We start from the raw sequence: 15,907 nt of genomic DNA on the forward strand, positions 1-15,907 counted from the left end.
AATTCAAAATAATTCACCAATTGCTAATAACTTTCTAATTCATAATTGAACTTTCATAGATCATTTCATTATTCACTATCAAATTACAGGAGAGTGAGAAAATTATATAAATAAAGGACAACACATCTTAATAAGCCAAAATACCAACCACGGAATCAAACACAACTCCAAAGTTTTTGCTACCATATTAACTGTAGGCGCATCTGAAATAAGACTTAATATTTTTTCCTGTCATTCTTGGCTAAGCATGCCTGTCCAATTCGATGTCGTAATTCAAAAGCAAAGAAAATATAAGTTGTTTTGCGTATTTATTATCCGTATTTGTGGTGACAAGCACTAGGATTTAATTAGATGTTTCTATTTTTTTATATAGCAACTATTATGCCTTGCGCATTACAGATTTTCTCTCGACCGTGATGAAAACCCAACAAGGTACAAGGAAGTAGATTTATGTATTGTCCTCCACGAAAGATTACAAATTACAATATGTCATAACTAACTGCCGCTTCGCTTGCGCCTAAATTTTTGCTTTTGACTTTGAAAGGTAGAATTTTCTATTCATCTTGAAATGCTCAAATTGTCAAAATTTCGAGATTTATTAGAAGTTTTTAAAATCTGTGTTGATGAGTAATGTGATATTTTGCCTGTGGCGATAAATGGACCATCCGACATAAAACTTTGTACTTATCTAAATTATAGATGTTTTAATACCGAAAGAAGAATCGTGATTTTACTTTAATTGTCTTTGATGTAACTGATTCACAACACGCGAATTTTTAATCTTAAAAACAGCGCCTGATGCTATCGTCTAAATTTTACACATGAATCTTTGAATAGTCATACGTAGTAGTGTTTGCTATTCATAGAGCATTGTTCAAATAAACGTTAATATGTCCGTATAATCTATTAATCGTTGTCTGCACATCTTAACGCCTGAAAAGGGGAACTCCAAAAGCACGAACAAATACATTTAAAAAATTTACACGTTTTGGTGACGTCATTCATTTAAAGTCAAAATAAAGTAAAGGTGTTGTACCGGAGTTTTTTCCTCTTTGTGTTAGTATTTTGGAATAGTAAGCTTAAGTTCACTGATATATTACAATTCTATGTTTCATAATTCAACTACTTCACTAATATAAGATTCAAGTATCGATACTTAGCGCTAAGTATGACTCCCGCTAAGTCCCCACTACGATTATGATCCTAAGATTTGTCGATTCTATGTTTGGTTTTTGTTATAATATATAGGAAGTTTCACGAATAAGTCTCTCTAACCTGCTTCGGTGTGTTGGACTAGTGGCTTAAGCGTAGGACTCTCATTCCCGCGGTCGTAGGTTCGATCCCAGGCTGTGCACTAATTAAATTGTATTTCTATGTGCGCATTTAACATTCGAACGGTGAAACAAAACAACGTGAGGAAACCAGTATGCCTTACATCCAGGCGTGTGTCACTAACTCGTCCCCTACTTACCTATTAGATTGACAAATGATCATGAAACAGATACAGAAATCTGAGGCCCTGACCGAAAAAGGTTGTAGCGCCACCGATTTATTTATTCAAAGACCAGAATGAGACCAAGATATACGTATAACGTGAGATACATTTCCGTCTTTATATTTCAGGGTAAATACAATTTGTTTTATTATTGTTACTAAAAGAAGAGTTACGAACAGAACCTCCGTCTAACAATACCTGACCTTGCTGCCAATCGAACTGTGGAAACGTATACATACGATTTGAATATTTTTTCGTTCGCCATACTGTATGTGTTTCGCATATTTACTATGGTTGTGTAACGGAAGTTGCAGATAAAAATAATAGCCGATATCTTCGATGAAGTGCGTTCAAGTGTTTCCACTTTATTGCGAATAACGGATCTAGGCCAACTCGACTTTATTATCCTTGAGTCACCATTAAGATAATAATTAACAGTATAAAAAGCAGTGACAGGATCACATTGTTAACGTTAAGTGAACGAAACGGTTTTTAAAATGGATAACCGAGTTGGTAAGATATTTTAAATTAAAAGTAATGTTAGAAAAACTGTCATATTAATTAACCTTAATGTTTACACAATAGAAAAAGGTAAATATGTATTAGTTTAAAAAGGCGGGAAAATTTACGCGTGTTATTAGAAATCCAATATAAATTAACGGAGATATCTCATAACCATCAGTGTAAGATTCACAGTTGCAAGTTAACTTTAAGTATAACTCTCATATGTCACAAAGATATTGGATTTGTCATACGGAAGTTATACTTAGAACTAAGTCCCGACTATGAATATCATCCTGAATCTTACCCATAAACTCAAGTTGAGTCTGGGAAGGTAGATTTTTGTAACATCCTCCAACAATGTATGTTGGAGCTATACGTTTTTATATCTATATGCTATACGATCGTAAGCCTTTATCTAATATATGTTATAATGATTACAAATATTACGAACGAAATTAAGTAATAATAATACGTAATATTATCTTATCTAGGTATATTATTATTAACTATACGAGATTATATTACCTACTTATTAAAAACAAATTTTATACAATTGTCTACTTGCAGAAATAAATGAATTAAATAATTTAAAGATTATTTAAATAATCCAGTAATTGCACTATTTTGTTTGTGACTAACCCACAATTCCTTTACAGTGATTCTCCTGGCAATTCTCCTTACTTCGTGTGCTTGCTACACTGTACCGGCACACAAAGGACCATCACAACACCCAAGCTGTCCTTGCACAAAAATATTTTTACCTGTTTGCGCTTCCGACGGGAATAGTTTCAATAGCCCATGTGAATTTAACTGTTACAAAAAATTTGTAGACCGGTCATCTAAGGAGCCATTAAGAATAGTAAAAGAAGGACGATGCGATGAATATTAGGATTTGTAGGAGGTACATATTAAATAAATTAGTTAAAATTGTTTCTATGATAAATTTTGAGAGCAGTCGTTGTGTTGTGAATTAACGAATTTATTCACAAAAATAAATAGTTTACATGAGTAGTACACCCGTAAACTAAACACTACTTTACAACTAAACTATAAGTTGGTTTAAGTATATTTTTGCCTCAGAAATTTCCTGTAAAGACTGCCAATGTATAACTTGGCTTTTTAAAATTGTTTTATGACAAAAATTAGGCTATAGAATATGCTAAGCAAATATTTTAATTATATTGAGAAAGATATTGAATAAGTATCACCCTTGCCAAGAGGCTGTTTCTTAAAAGGAAGATAAACTTTAGTGAGAAAACTTTTTATTTATGTTTCTATACTCCTATTCCTGAGGAATAATTTTTGTTTAAAAACCTTTCTAAAACTATATGCTACATAAAATTGAACATAACCATTAGCATATAACCGTGGACTCCAACTCTAACCAAGGGGATATCTACATCTCTTCAAGAAGATAGAAATTTATGGGATTTTTTTGTTGCAGTTTTCACAATTATATTATTTTGTATCCTGTCAACACACTGTCAAGTATGGGAGTGGAGCGAGAAGTATTGTTTTTGTACAACAGAATATCAGCCTATATGTGCCTCCGACATGAAAAGATATAAAAACATCTGCACTTACAACTGCAGAATTAACTTTATTGAAACAAATTCAATGCCGATGATTGAACAAGTGGATTGTAAATTATTACCACCAACTTTGAAGAATTAAATACATTTATGTAAATATTTATTGTAAAATATATAAAAATAAATATTAAGCTTCAATATAACATTATTTACAGTTTTTATACCATATTATGGTACAGTCTGACTTAATTTTATATACACAATATTTTTACACCATTACATGTATGTAACATGAAACATGAAATTACACTATGCAACTATAATTTTGATGGTAGTAGTTCATGAATTTCAAACTTTTTTCTTAAAAAGTCACATTGATAGCTTTCAGTTGGAATGAAACATTGTAGGAAAAAGTTTGTAATAAATCCTGTAATACCCCATATTTTATGTTTCTCATATAAAAAGACAGGAAGAATAGTTTTCTCAAACTCCAAGTGTGCATGGTTTTTTCTATCACAAAGAGCTGACATAGGTACTGTAAATATTTCTTCTACCTCATTGACATTTCGTATGAGAGTCTGATTCTCAAAATTTTTAATTAAACCAACAACAGGTGTAATAAGCATGTTCTTATCTCGACCTTGAACGCTTGACATCGCAGACCAGACTTCAACTGCCTCTGGAGACACGCCAATTTCTTCTTCAGTCTCTCTTAAAGCCGTTTCTATTTCATCTTCATCTTTATCCATCTTTCCACCCGGAAACGATACTTGTCCTGCGTGGCTACTTAAGTTAGAAGATCGCATAGTGTACAGTAAATGCACTTCATTATTTATAACACACATTGGCACTAAAACTGAAGCTTTCTTTTTAGGACTTACATCTTCAAACACAAACTCAGGCAGGCCCCTTAAACATGCGATACATCGTTCACGAGCTGAAGTTGTTAATAATCTTTGAGGAGAAAACATTTTAACTGTATTGCATAATTTATGGATAAAAAAGTCTGCTTTTATTAAACATTCAGATTTAAGTATACTTCCCAAATCCCAATTTGTACTTTGAACTTTTTAAGTTTTGATAAGTTATGTATTGATAATGTAAATAATCAAGTGACATGACAATTGACAATTAAGAAATAAGAATCGTTTAAGCAAAGTACTCTGTACTTACAATGAATAATCATAATCAACTCCTCAAACCAGGGCTGCCAGATATACGATTTAAATGGTAATCCTACGATATTTTGTCATTTTTACTCTAGTACGATCGCTAGACCAACATCGTACAGAAAATGTACGATTTTTCAAGCAAGTATTAAGTTCGGGAAATTCCCCAACAACCTATGTATGCCTAGATCTATTACTTGAATGAAGACCCTTTACGCGTGAAGACCCTTTTTTCATATAAAGTCTGTATTTGTGTGCATTGTTACAAAACTTATAATTTTTCTCTTGTATTGGAATAGTCACAAACCTGCTTTTCTCATCAGTCTCGAGTTCTAAGTGATTATATCCTCTTTTGATCTGCTTATTGTCTTAAGTGTTTTGAAGTTATACTTTAGGCACGTTATGAAAAATTGATGAGAGTGAAATTTTACGATGCGCGCGCACCGTGACACAAAATTAACAGAATGAAGTTGCCCACGGAAGATGCTACGGCATTGGACATAATTTAAAAACAACATTCGAATAATAATAGAATCTATGTTACACTTAATGTGAGAGAATAATAATAAATATTTATTTATTTCATTTTTCAAATGTAAACTGAATTTTATTGACTATAATGACTCCTTTTCCAGTCTTTGATTATTTAATTGTAATTAATTATTTGCATGCAATCAAAAACTATTTTAAATAATGCCAAAGAAGTATAACTTCTTACGCGCGCACATAAGTACACGCACCCTTTTTTGTGTTACTTCAATACCCTTAAGCAAGAATGGATAGTGAAAATGAAGAAGAGCGACCTGCGCCAGGTGATGTACAAAAAAGAAATTAGCCAAAAGAGGAGCGCTTTCTGCAACAGAGAGGAACAAACACAGAGCACAGAAGCATCGTCCCGATTGGAATAATTAGATATATTTAAAGACCGATTAGGGCCCGGTAAAAACCAATTTAAAGCCAGGATTGTTTGTGACGTCGAAATTGTTTCAGAAGAGAGTTTTAAAGTTACACTTTTTAAGACAAAGCTGGTAATTTTAAATAAAAACTCTCCACTTTTATGTTGTACGATCTTTCATTTCAAAATTTCCTTGATATACGATTTTTTTGTAGTTGGTTTACGATCATGTTTTTTTTTCACCTAGCAGCCCTGCCTCAAACTGCAAAAAATATTATTTTTTATCTTAGTACGTTTAGGTACTCTTTTTATATTTAATTATAATTTATAATCAAAAATTTATTTTTGAACCTCAGTCCAAACTAATTTTAATTTCATTTTAAACTTATCACTAATCAGTATTACTGAGACAACTGTTGCCGTAAGGATAGAAAAACACAGCAAAGTAAAAATTACTTGTTTCGGCTATAAACATGCATAAAGCATAAAACCGAAAAAGGATGCCTACATCAGTGATTGGGTTTCATAATCTTTTTTCTCTTGCATCCCGCGAAAGATGTATGATAAACTTTAAAAAGTTTCGTGTGCCATTCACAAGCACGAATAAAGTGCCCAGCGGGAGAGCGGCGGTGCTGATCCCCATGTGCCGGGTCAACGAGCAGCCCACATTGCTTTATACTGTACGATCGACTAAATTAAATAGCCACAGTGGTCAAATTTCATTTCCCGGCGGTAAGACTGATGAAGGTGAGACTCCAGTGGAAACTGCTTTAAGGGAAACACGAGAGGAAATAGGACTTTCTTCATCCAAGATAGATATTTGGGGATATGGACCTTGCTTTCCTGGGAAGGATTTCAAAGTAATGATTACTCCTATTATAGCTTATGTTCCGGATTTCACTGTTGATGATTTAAAAATTAATGAGAAAGAAGTGTCCGAGGTGTTAGCCGTGCCAATACATATTCTTTGTGACCCCAATAACCAGTATCATACTCAATTTAGAAATGGATTTGTCTTACCTGTATTTTTGGCAGAAAATTATAAAATATGGGGTATCACTGCTTATATTACTCATGTGTTCTTGACCTGTTTACTCCCTAGACACATGTATAGAAATGAATGGATGAAAAAAAGAATTACTTTAGATGTTGACTGGGAACAGTAGAAAATATTATCATGACTCAAATAAAAGAAAATATAGACAATAATTACCGAGGTAACCATGTTAAATGTATGTGTGCAAAATTTATTACAATTTATTTTATATGTTGTTGAATAAATTTACACTTTTGTTACAATGATTTATTAAAAATTACAAAAGCTACAGATATATCACAATTAGCATTTATGCACTTTCTAAAGAACTTATTGAAAAGCTATTAAATAGAAGACATTTTATTTATGTAAAAATAATTAAAAATAAAATTAAACTGAGGGAAAATAAATAATGGAACCAAGGAATAAATGAAACTCAAATAAAAAAAAATATTTATCCAGGTTTATTCCTTAACTATTACATTACAATCTAGAACATTATTTTACCTATACATTGTCCAATTGACATGATTGATATCTTTTGCCCTTCTTCGGTAGGTAATATGTACTTGTATAGGTGTACTACATAGTTTTTATGCAAAAAATATATAGTGGTTATTCTATTGCATAAATAAGTGGACAAATTTAAAGCCCTGCACTTAGTAACCTAGTCATTGTGGATATGGTTATCACCAAGAAAATAAGTACTAAACTACCTTCATGAAGGTAATGAGGCAAGAGCAAAGATAAAGGCAGAGGTTTATAAAAATGGCGATATTTCTTAAAACTAAATTATGTCCAAAAATAATCTGCATAATTGCAAATAAAATAAAAATATGTCAAATTTCGTTGTGTTTGAACACTAAATAAGTCTAAATAATCAACTTGTCTAATAACAATAGAAAAATAATTTAATCTGAAGTATGTGCCACCTCTGCCCGTCTTAAATGGCCACATATATCGCTACTACAACAATCAAATGCAACCAATTTGTCCAAACAATAATGCTAATGGTACTTTATTAAAAATATAAAATAAACATTGGATGGACGAGGGTATGTGGGGTGGGATATCACATGATAATTATTTTTAATATGTAATCCAATAGTTGGATTTCTCTGTGCTGTTGGCAAATACCAAATTGTAACGCCATTTATCGCTCCATATATTATTTCACCCTTTATTCTTCAGCATTTGAATCGTTGATGTCAACTGGAATTGACGTCGTGAATGTTGGAGTCTCCAACTCTTCGTGTTTCTTCATTTTAAGAGCCTAGAAATTAATTTAGATTAACGATTTCATTTCTGTTATAACTAGTTAATATTTACAAAGTTCCAAGTATAAAAACAATCATGGTCAATCGAAGGCCACTGCATATTTGCATTATTGGTATGTACAATATTTAAGTAAACAGCCACACTACATAAACTTAAAGGCAATGTAAAATGTAGTGTTAGAAGATTAGAAATTATTATATGTATGAGGTACATGGTTAATATTTCAAAACCTCAACCAACCAAGCATAGGCTTATTATTAATAAAATTAGAGAATTTAGTCGAGTGTCTCAACCATACTGCATTCATAATCTTTTTCGTAATAAGTTTCGTGTCACGTTGAAAAATGCTAGCCATAGGCCTGTATTTTAAAAATTAGATTACGTTTTTAATTTAAACTTGTTATTTTATATTTTTTTGTCTACAAGAACTGTCAAACTTTTCTGTAGGCAGTTTGACATATTCACCAGTGCTCAAATCGAGATTTTGACTTAAGGTATCAATTAGATTAATAGATAATTTTTGTTGAAGTCCTTAAGACCTTTTAGCCTTTACTTTTGTTCAAATACATTCAAGGACAAAAAAGATCCATAAAGCCAGAGAGCCAAAACTCTAAATATCATATTTGCCTATAAATATCTCTTACAATTAATCATATTAAATAGGACCGAAAACTAATTTATTAATAAATTTACAGTCATAACCTATTCAGTACTTATTCGACTTTCGAGAAAAAACTTTTGTAAAGTTTTGACATGAAACAAAAACCTCAATTTATAGTTCCTTAATTCATATCGATATACGCAGGGCAATTAAAAAGTATGAATTATCTCACTCTGGTCAAAGACCATCTTGTCTATGCGGGACATATGACAAATACACAACAAGAAGCATTGCACAGATTATGTTATGATGAATTTCTTATTTTTATGAATATGTTTATGTACACAGCGTGTTACGTTGTTACGACACATTAACCCGTAACATACCGGCGTAGTTGGTTCGTCTTTTCTTTGCCGCGTCAATGTTGGAGATAGTAAACCTTTTGTTGCTATCTGCATGATGGGATTGAGAAAAAGAACATGGTACAGAAGATATAGACATGAGATATAAAATTCAAGACATTTACATTGTAGAAAGATGGAAGACTAACATAAAGAAAAATCATTTTCCATGTCAAACTGATAAACCTTTCCTTCGTTTTTTTAAGTCGGTTAAAGGGGACCCGTTACCAAATGAAATCTTATTTCAACGTTGAAAAAATCTATCACTTGTACCTTTACTTAACTCTGACTTCAGTTAGAAAAAAAAGCTAATTATATTATACTCGGTGTTGCCATCTTGGATGGTACCTAACCAAAGTCATATTGTCGTGTTACCATAATAATTAATTTACAGAAATAATATACCTGTTGTAACTTGTAGTGGTTTATAATGTCCTGGTCAGCGGGACAGCTCTGCGTGAACGCGTCGAGTTGGTACATGTGATACATGTAACGCCACAGTGACCGGAAACTCGTCTGAAACAGATCTCTTGATAAATAGCATAGACTATAGAAATATTAATCTGTATTATTCGCCGATGGATTTAAATGGTAACTTTTAGCTGTGACAATTTGAAATGTCAAAGTAAAAAATGTACAAAACATTCTATGCATTTTTAACATTTTTTGAATTTGTACTTCTTTAGGCGCGTTATGAAAAATTGATGAAAGTGAAATATTCCGATGCGCGAAGATGCGGAAGATGCTACGGCATTTGACATAATAATTATTGTTACACTTAATGTAAGAGAATAATAATAAATATTTAACTATTTAATTTTTCAAATGTAAACTGAACTTTATTGACTATAATGACTCCTTTTCCAGTCAATCAAAAACTATTTTTAATAATGCCAAAGAAGTTTAACTTTTTACGCGTGTACATAAGTACCACGCACCCATTCGTTTCATTTTTACTGTATGTAAATAAGAATGGTGTCCGAAAGGACAAACAAACCGGTATTTCAAAGTCGACGAAGTATTTTCCAGCGACGCGGATGTGCTGCAAGCGCGGCATCAGCTCGCAGTCAAAACAGCACATGGTGTCGCCTGTCAGGAACCTGAAATATTAATTTCCAAATAGACGTCTGGTAAATAGTACAGCTGACCCAAGAGCTGGTGCTTTCCTTGCTCAACGAATAAGTATCGCAATAAATCGAGGAAGTAGACTGCTACAGGGACCGTACTTTTAAAATTTATTTTAATATTCTATTTATCCATTTTTAATTATTATTACTATGTAGGTTAATAATATTGTATATATACCGTTTATTTGTATGTTGGACATAAATATATTATAAATTTACAAATTTAAAACTTTAATATAATAGGAAAACCTTTCAGTTTTTTTCCCAGGGATCGAAAAACATAATTTTACATAACTCATATACTATTTCTGTACTTACCTATAGTCATATTATAAAGTTTAATCTATAATTATGTTAGATTCTTCGGCGTTCAAGTATTACGTCACTTTTTGGAGATTATTGACACACACCCCCCCCAGTATAGTAAAACGTTTCGTGACCACTTAGTGACTCTTTATACCTAAAAGTTACGATTATGTGGTGTAAAGTCCAGTACTTTCGAAAGTATTCTTAGTCGAAAATAATATTAATTATTTCGACTTACCGCCCCGCATCGTAACGTTTTACAAAAGGACACCCAAAAAAAATTCATTACGTAATACTTGAACGCTCCCTTATCCATATTATATATAATGATTAGTTACTAAAGATTTCTCGAGCATAAATATTGTTCATATAGTAAAGAAAAATGTATATAAAAGATCAAAAGAGAAAACGTCTTCCTTACTTCCTTAAACATATAATTTATACCAGTAACGATAATTACCATCTAATTTAAATCGTTACGATTACAGTATATATATAATAGACTAATATACCTTGTCCCCCTACGTTCCAGCAACCCATCAATACGTCCCAAATGTGCACGCAGAGATGCCGATTTCTGTTCATCCTTGCGGACCAGCACTAACTTCAGCTTAGAGTACAGGTTCTCGATCAGCGACGCTACTTCTTTATCCTGTAATAATAATTTTGCCTTGTAAGGTACAAGATTGTTGAAGGGGGATCAAGACCCTAACGTAATTCATTAAATACTGTATATTATGGTTTTTTTTAATGGAAGTCATCGTATAGTAGACACAGAAAGAAGGCTACACCTATTAGACCATCATCATACCATCACCTATTAGAAAAAAAACAAATGATCACGATATAGCCACAGAAATCTTAGGTCCAGACTCAAAAAGGTAGCAGCTTTAGAGCAACTAATACAGCTTTTTATATTCTTAGCGATACTTGCAAGTACATTTAATTAATGCATAATGTCCCATAAGCAACATTTATAGTTTTTAAATGTCATAGAATTTCTTGTTGGCGCCGCAGAAAATTCACTAAATTGTTGGCTTAATAAAGGCCCTTATAACAATGATACTCGTCTTTGATCGTGTCACATACAATTGTTGTTAACAAAGTAGGTAACCATAGATTTGTTAATATTTACAGAGAACTCGTGAAACAAGTTTTGCCATCTCAAGTATTGTGTTATGTAAATAATGTGTAACTCACGTCGACAAACTACGATTTGTTGTATAATATTAAAAAGTTATAATTAGTTTTATGGCAGCTACCGTCGTGGATTTGGAGTATTTAAAAAAACCCTTCATCGGGATTCTAATTATCGTACAAAAATCTTAGTGTCTATAATAAAACTGCAATTTCTGCTGTTTTTGAAATAATTGGAAACTGACTACGCCTACATACGTCCGTCCGGCCGTAAGTAAAGGCCGATTTACATTATCATTAGTGTTTAGGAGAGTGCTTTAGGATAGTACTTTAGTTGAAACATGTAAACGCTACTTGCTTTAGTAAACGCTACGCTAAAGAACTTGCCTTTCAAGTTGTACTAAAGCACTCTCCTAAACACTAAGATAATGTAAATCGGCCTTAAGGTAAAGTTTATCATTGAAAGATTAATATAATAATCTATATGAATAAAAATCAATTGCAAAATATGTTGCTAAGCGAAGACGGCTGTACCAATTCAAGTACTTTATGAAATGTATTCCTTGAACGCTGAATAAATTGAAAGATTTATTTAATACGTGTCTATGGGGTAGCATAGCATGTTCCATGTTGGTATGTAAAAAAAATTCAAGGTGAAACGAAGTTCGCGGGGGCAGATATAGCATCATGATCGTAGAACAATGTCGGATTTGAAAAAAAACCAAAATCCACTATTTATCATATTTGAATACTACATTGATTAAATATTACGGCTTCATTAAAAAAAACCATATGTTTTAAATTTCAAATTAATCAGTCGGTAAAGTGACGGATTTGATAGAAACATGTGATTTTTCTAGAAAACTGTGTAATTTAATGTTATTATTTTTATTTCGTTTCAAATAAAGACGTTTTAAAAGATTCAAAAAATTGGCATACAATTAATGGCCAATTTTCATAATATGTAACAGAATATGAATTAAAAAAGTTATGACAAAAAAAACTAACTTGATTATATTATTTTGAAATGGCTGCCCTGTAAAGTTTACTATTAGTCAGATCCGTCACTATTCTACGACTATGACGATGTTTTAAACTAGTATTAAAAAAATATATTAACATAATTAAGAGGTTGAAAAACGATACCTATTATTTTATGACATAAAATTATTATGATCTTATGCAAATTGCGTCAGCGCAACATTAGCTCATTGGCACACGTCAGCCTCATCTATTTCCAATTATTGTAAAAAACCAATGTCGGTGGTATTAAGCTTGGAGACAGGATGGTCAACAGCTTCTCCAACCAAAAGGGAGAAACCTCAACTAGTGTCTGATGGAATCTCGCTGTTGGTTTGGCCTTAAGATCAGCTCGAGCGTGGCTCTGCGAGACTCGGACCTCGGCTTGAGACGTGGTGGGACATTTGCCTGAAGGGCATGATGGAAATGTTAGGCGGGCTTATTAAATATTATTTTCGACTTACACCACATAATAGTAACTAAAGACACACAATGTGGTCAAGAAACGTTTTACTATACTTGAGTACAGTACTTTACTAGGGTACTGAAAAGTTACGGTGAGTTACATGGGATGCCCCCCCCCCCCCCCCCCGCCAGTCAGTAATCTCGAAAAATTGCGTTACGTAATACATGAACGCTCCCACACCTATGTATCATAATGGGATCATTGGGATCCGTAAAAATGTGTCGGAGCCTCCTACTAGCATTTGTTTGTCGTGAGTCAGTAGGTATTATTCCGCTGTTGGTTGGTTGCTCAGGATGCAGGGCTTCAGCTCGGGCTGTTTTGGCGAGCGCAACTTGGCCGGAATGGACTTTTTCCCGCTACTAGCGCAAGGGCGTCTCCTGTGAGACTCGGACCTCGGCTTGGGCCGTCGCGGGGTGGTCAAACGTCTGAAGGTTAGGACGGAAGCACACCAGATTGAGCCAAGTGCGGAGTAAGGGCGTAGGGGGCGGCATTAGAAGGCGGGTTTTCTCCCTAATCTAAACAGACCTTGCTGGGCCTTTAATGTATCGTAATGTGATCATCCGGATCAACAATATATCTTTGTTGTCGGGAATGGTGGCCCCAGTGGCTAAGATGGAAAAGTTATATATGTATAATGTATATGTCGCTAGAAGATCATTTGGTTCATCATTTGAATCGCTATTAAGAGTTAGAGTTGTCCAGTAGTCCAGAGGTAATCGAATAAAACAGCTCGAAACGTGCTCACTCCGTATACTATACTATCTATATATATAAAATTCTCGTGTCACAATGTTCGTTCCCATACTCCTCCGAAACGGCTCGACCGATTCTTATGAATTTTTTTATGCATATTCAGTATATCTGAGAATCTTTATTGCAAACCCCTAATCGATAAGGGGTGTCCACCCAAAAAAAAAAAAATTCAGACAATTTTTTTGTTTTATTTTTTTATGATACGGCATACAAAACCCTTAATTTTCACTCCTCTACGATCAACCCCTATTTTTTATTATAGTAGATTTTTATTGAACAAAAAAAAGTTTCCTAGAATACATGGCAAAACAACGTTTGCCGGGTCAGCTAGTAATGACATAAATACCTGTACGAATAAATTGTGGCCACCAGGCACGGATTTCATGATGTGCCGTTCTATCTTCTCATTCTCGAGGATTGCCAGGCCGTTGTCGATGAGGATCGGAGGATGTGTTGCCTCGAAGTTGGTGCGGAAGTCTGGAGGTGGCTTTTGCATGTCCACTGTTGTTACCTGAAAGATTTGGACCGATATTTTATAATGACGTTTAGCGCTTACAGCAGTGGTCGAAAGTCTAGTCAAGTATTTGTATATTTAGTTACAGTACAGTGAATTTCTATACTAATATTATAAAGAGGAAAGGTTTGATTTTTTGTTTGTTTGAAATGAATAGGCTCCGAAACTACTGGACCGATTTCAAAAATTCTTTCACCGTTGGCAAGCTACACTATTCCCGAGTGACATAGGCTATGTTTCAATTTCAAAAAAAAATAGGGATGCTTACTAAAACTTGTATAATCTAACCCAAGGTGTAAAAAAATAAACAAAAAACTTCCTTCAATCGCGTGCGCTGCGAAAACTATTAATGATAGAACAAAATGATGTATCACAATTTTTCAGGACACATCACTATCTATAAATAATGTCGCGACAGCATGTCTCTATCTTTTATAGTTACGTCAAAATAAGCGTCCTTTTATTAAAAAAAAATTATTAAAATACCACCGCTAGAAAAGGCTCTTTATTCGTACCTAGGTATTGATCCTTATCAAAATAATTACCAACGTATCACATAAGCTACAACTTAATGGCATAACCACCAAAAAAGCATGGTGGATTGGTGTTCTCCTGCCTTTTCTCTTGAATAGTTTACTACTATGTAATATAACAAAAATCTTAGCCACAGCAACGCTTGGCCGAGTCTACTAGTTAATAAAGCTTTGTAAAAATATTAGGTATTAGACATTTCTGCTTCCAAACGCCGTAATTATATAGTTTTAGTGTTAACACTGAAACGAGACATGACTATGAAGAACAAAATTCTCTATACAGTAATCCCTATAACGCCGTAGACCTGGAACGCGTTATACGAAATCGCGTTGTAGGAGTATTCTTGTAAAACTATTTTTTTTATTTTGATTGATTTAACAATCTAGAAACACAAATTTAACAAAGTTTAGTTTAATTTAATATCAACACAATTGAAACAGGTGCAAAGGTACGCAAAACTAATTATGGACTTGAGAAATCTCCGCGTTATATGGGGGTCGGAAATCGCGTTTACAAGAACGCGTAATGTATTTTTGACATTCACGTCTCGATTCTCAATCAACTTACAAACTCAAAGGTTTTATTTAGCCAAGTTGAAGGGTATTCAATGTTTCGTCACGTTAACATTGTTACTCATGATACACTTGACCGTAGAAATGCTACTATTGATTTTACAAAGTTGATTAGAACTATAATAGAAGCTCATCTCGTAATCAGTATAGCTAATGTCGTAACATAGTCCCGGCAAATTAAGTACATAATAGTAATAGATAATATTTCAGATACTTTTACACTTCAACACATATTTCTATCCCCTTCGTTTAAGGTGTGCCTTTTTTATCTCCTCAAAATCCCGCCATTCCTCTCTGCACTGTGCCATTCTCTGCCATGTACCACCTGCTGTTACCTTAATTTGGTCTTTCCACCTTTGAAATTGTCTTTATTTATTTCGTTTATTGTACCTTGGGCACCGGTTTAGTAGTTTCTTGCTACACTTTTCTGTTCCTCTTCCCATGTGCCCCGCCCATATCCACTTTAGTTTATTTATTGGAATGAAGTTCCTTATCGCGCGTTGTGAAAGGGGGCTAGACGGAAAAAATTCTTACGAAAAGTTGTCACGACACTTTTTTGCTATTTGC

General features: G+C 33.4%; 3 protein-coding genes across 4 annotated transcripts in view; 1 reads left to right on the forward strand and 2 right to left on the reverse strand.

Moving 5' to 3' along the window:
* Positions 1-3,660: 3,660 nt before the first annotated feature.
* On the reverse strand, positions 3,661-4,627 carry LOC125060924 (mitochondrial coenzyme A diphosphatase NUDT8-like). Its single transcript, XM_047666039.1, has one exon. The coding sequence runs from the start codon at positions 4,500-4,502 to the stop codon at positions 3,849-3,851; it is 654 nt and encodes a 217-aa protein (XP_047521995.1). The 5' UTR covers positions 4,503-4,627; the 3' UTR covers positions 3,661-3,848.
* A 1,255-nt stretch (positions 4,628-5,882) lies between these two features.
* LOC125060617 (mitochondrial coenzyme A diphosphatase NUDT8-like) lies at positions 5,883-7,427 on the forward strand. Its single transcript, XM_047665572.1, has one exon. The coding sequence runs from the start codon at positions 6,096-6,098 to the stop codon at positions 6,759-6,761; it is 666 nt and encodes a 221-aa protein (XP_047521528.1). The 5' UTR covers positions 5,883-6,095; the 3' UTR covers positions 6,762-7,427.
* The window catches only part of LOC125060614 (chloride intracellular channel exc-4), a 91,325-nt gene continuing 82,492 nt past the window's right edge, over positions 7,075-15,907 (reverse strand). The window contains exons 3-8 of one of the 2 annotated variants that reach the window (XM_047665569.1): positions 14,067-14,231; positions 10,857-10,996; positions 9,909-10,011; positions 9,317-9,427; positions 8,897-8,962; positions 7,075-7,904 (exon numbers count right to left, since the gene is read on the reverse strand). In XM_047665569.1, the coding sequence (XP_047521525.1) occupies positions 7,812-7,904; positions 8,897-8,962; positions 9,317-9,427; positions 9,909-10,011; positions 10,857-10,996; positions 14,067-14,231 (678 nt within the window). In that variant the 3' untranslated portion in view covers positions 7,075-7,811. The remainder of the gene's footprint in view (positions 7,905-8,896; positions 8,963-9,316; positions 9,428-9,908; positions 10,012-10,856; positions 10,997-14,066; positions 14,232-15,907) is intronic. The other variant, XM_047665570.1, reaches the window with a different exon arrangement.

This window comes from Pieris napi, chromosome 22 (assembly GCF_905475465.1).
Source record: "Pieris napi chromosome 22, ilPieNapi1.2, whole genome shotgun sequence".
NCBI lineage: Eukaryota > Metazoa > Arthropoda > Insecta > Lepidoptera > Pieridae > Pieris > Pieris napi.

Bases quoted from the DNA above. Each gene is read 5' to 3' on its own strand.
- LOC125060617 (XM_047665572.1), top strand. From the start codon at position 6,096: ATGCCTACATCAGTGATTGGGTTTCATAATCTTTTTTCTCTTGCATCC.
- LOC125060924 (XM_047666039.1), bottom strand. From the start codon at position 4,502: ATGTTTTCTCCTCAAAGATTATTAACAACTTCAGCTCGTGAACGATGT.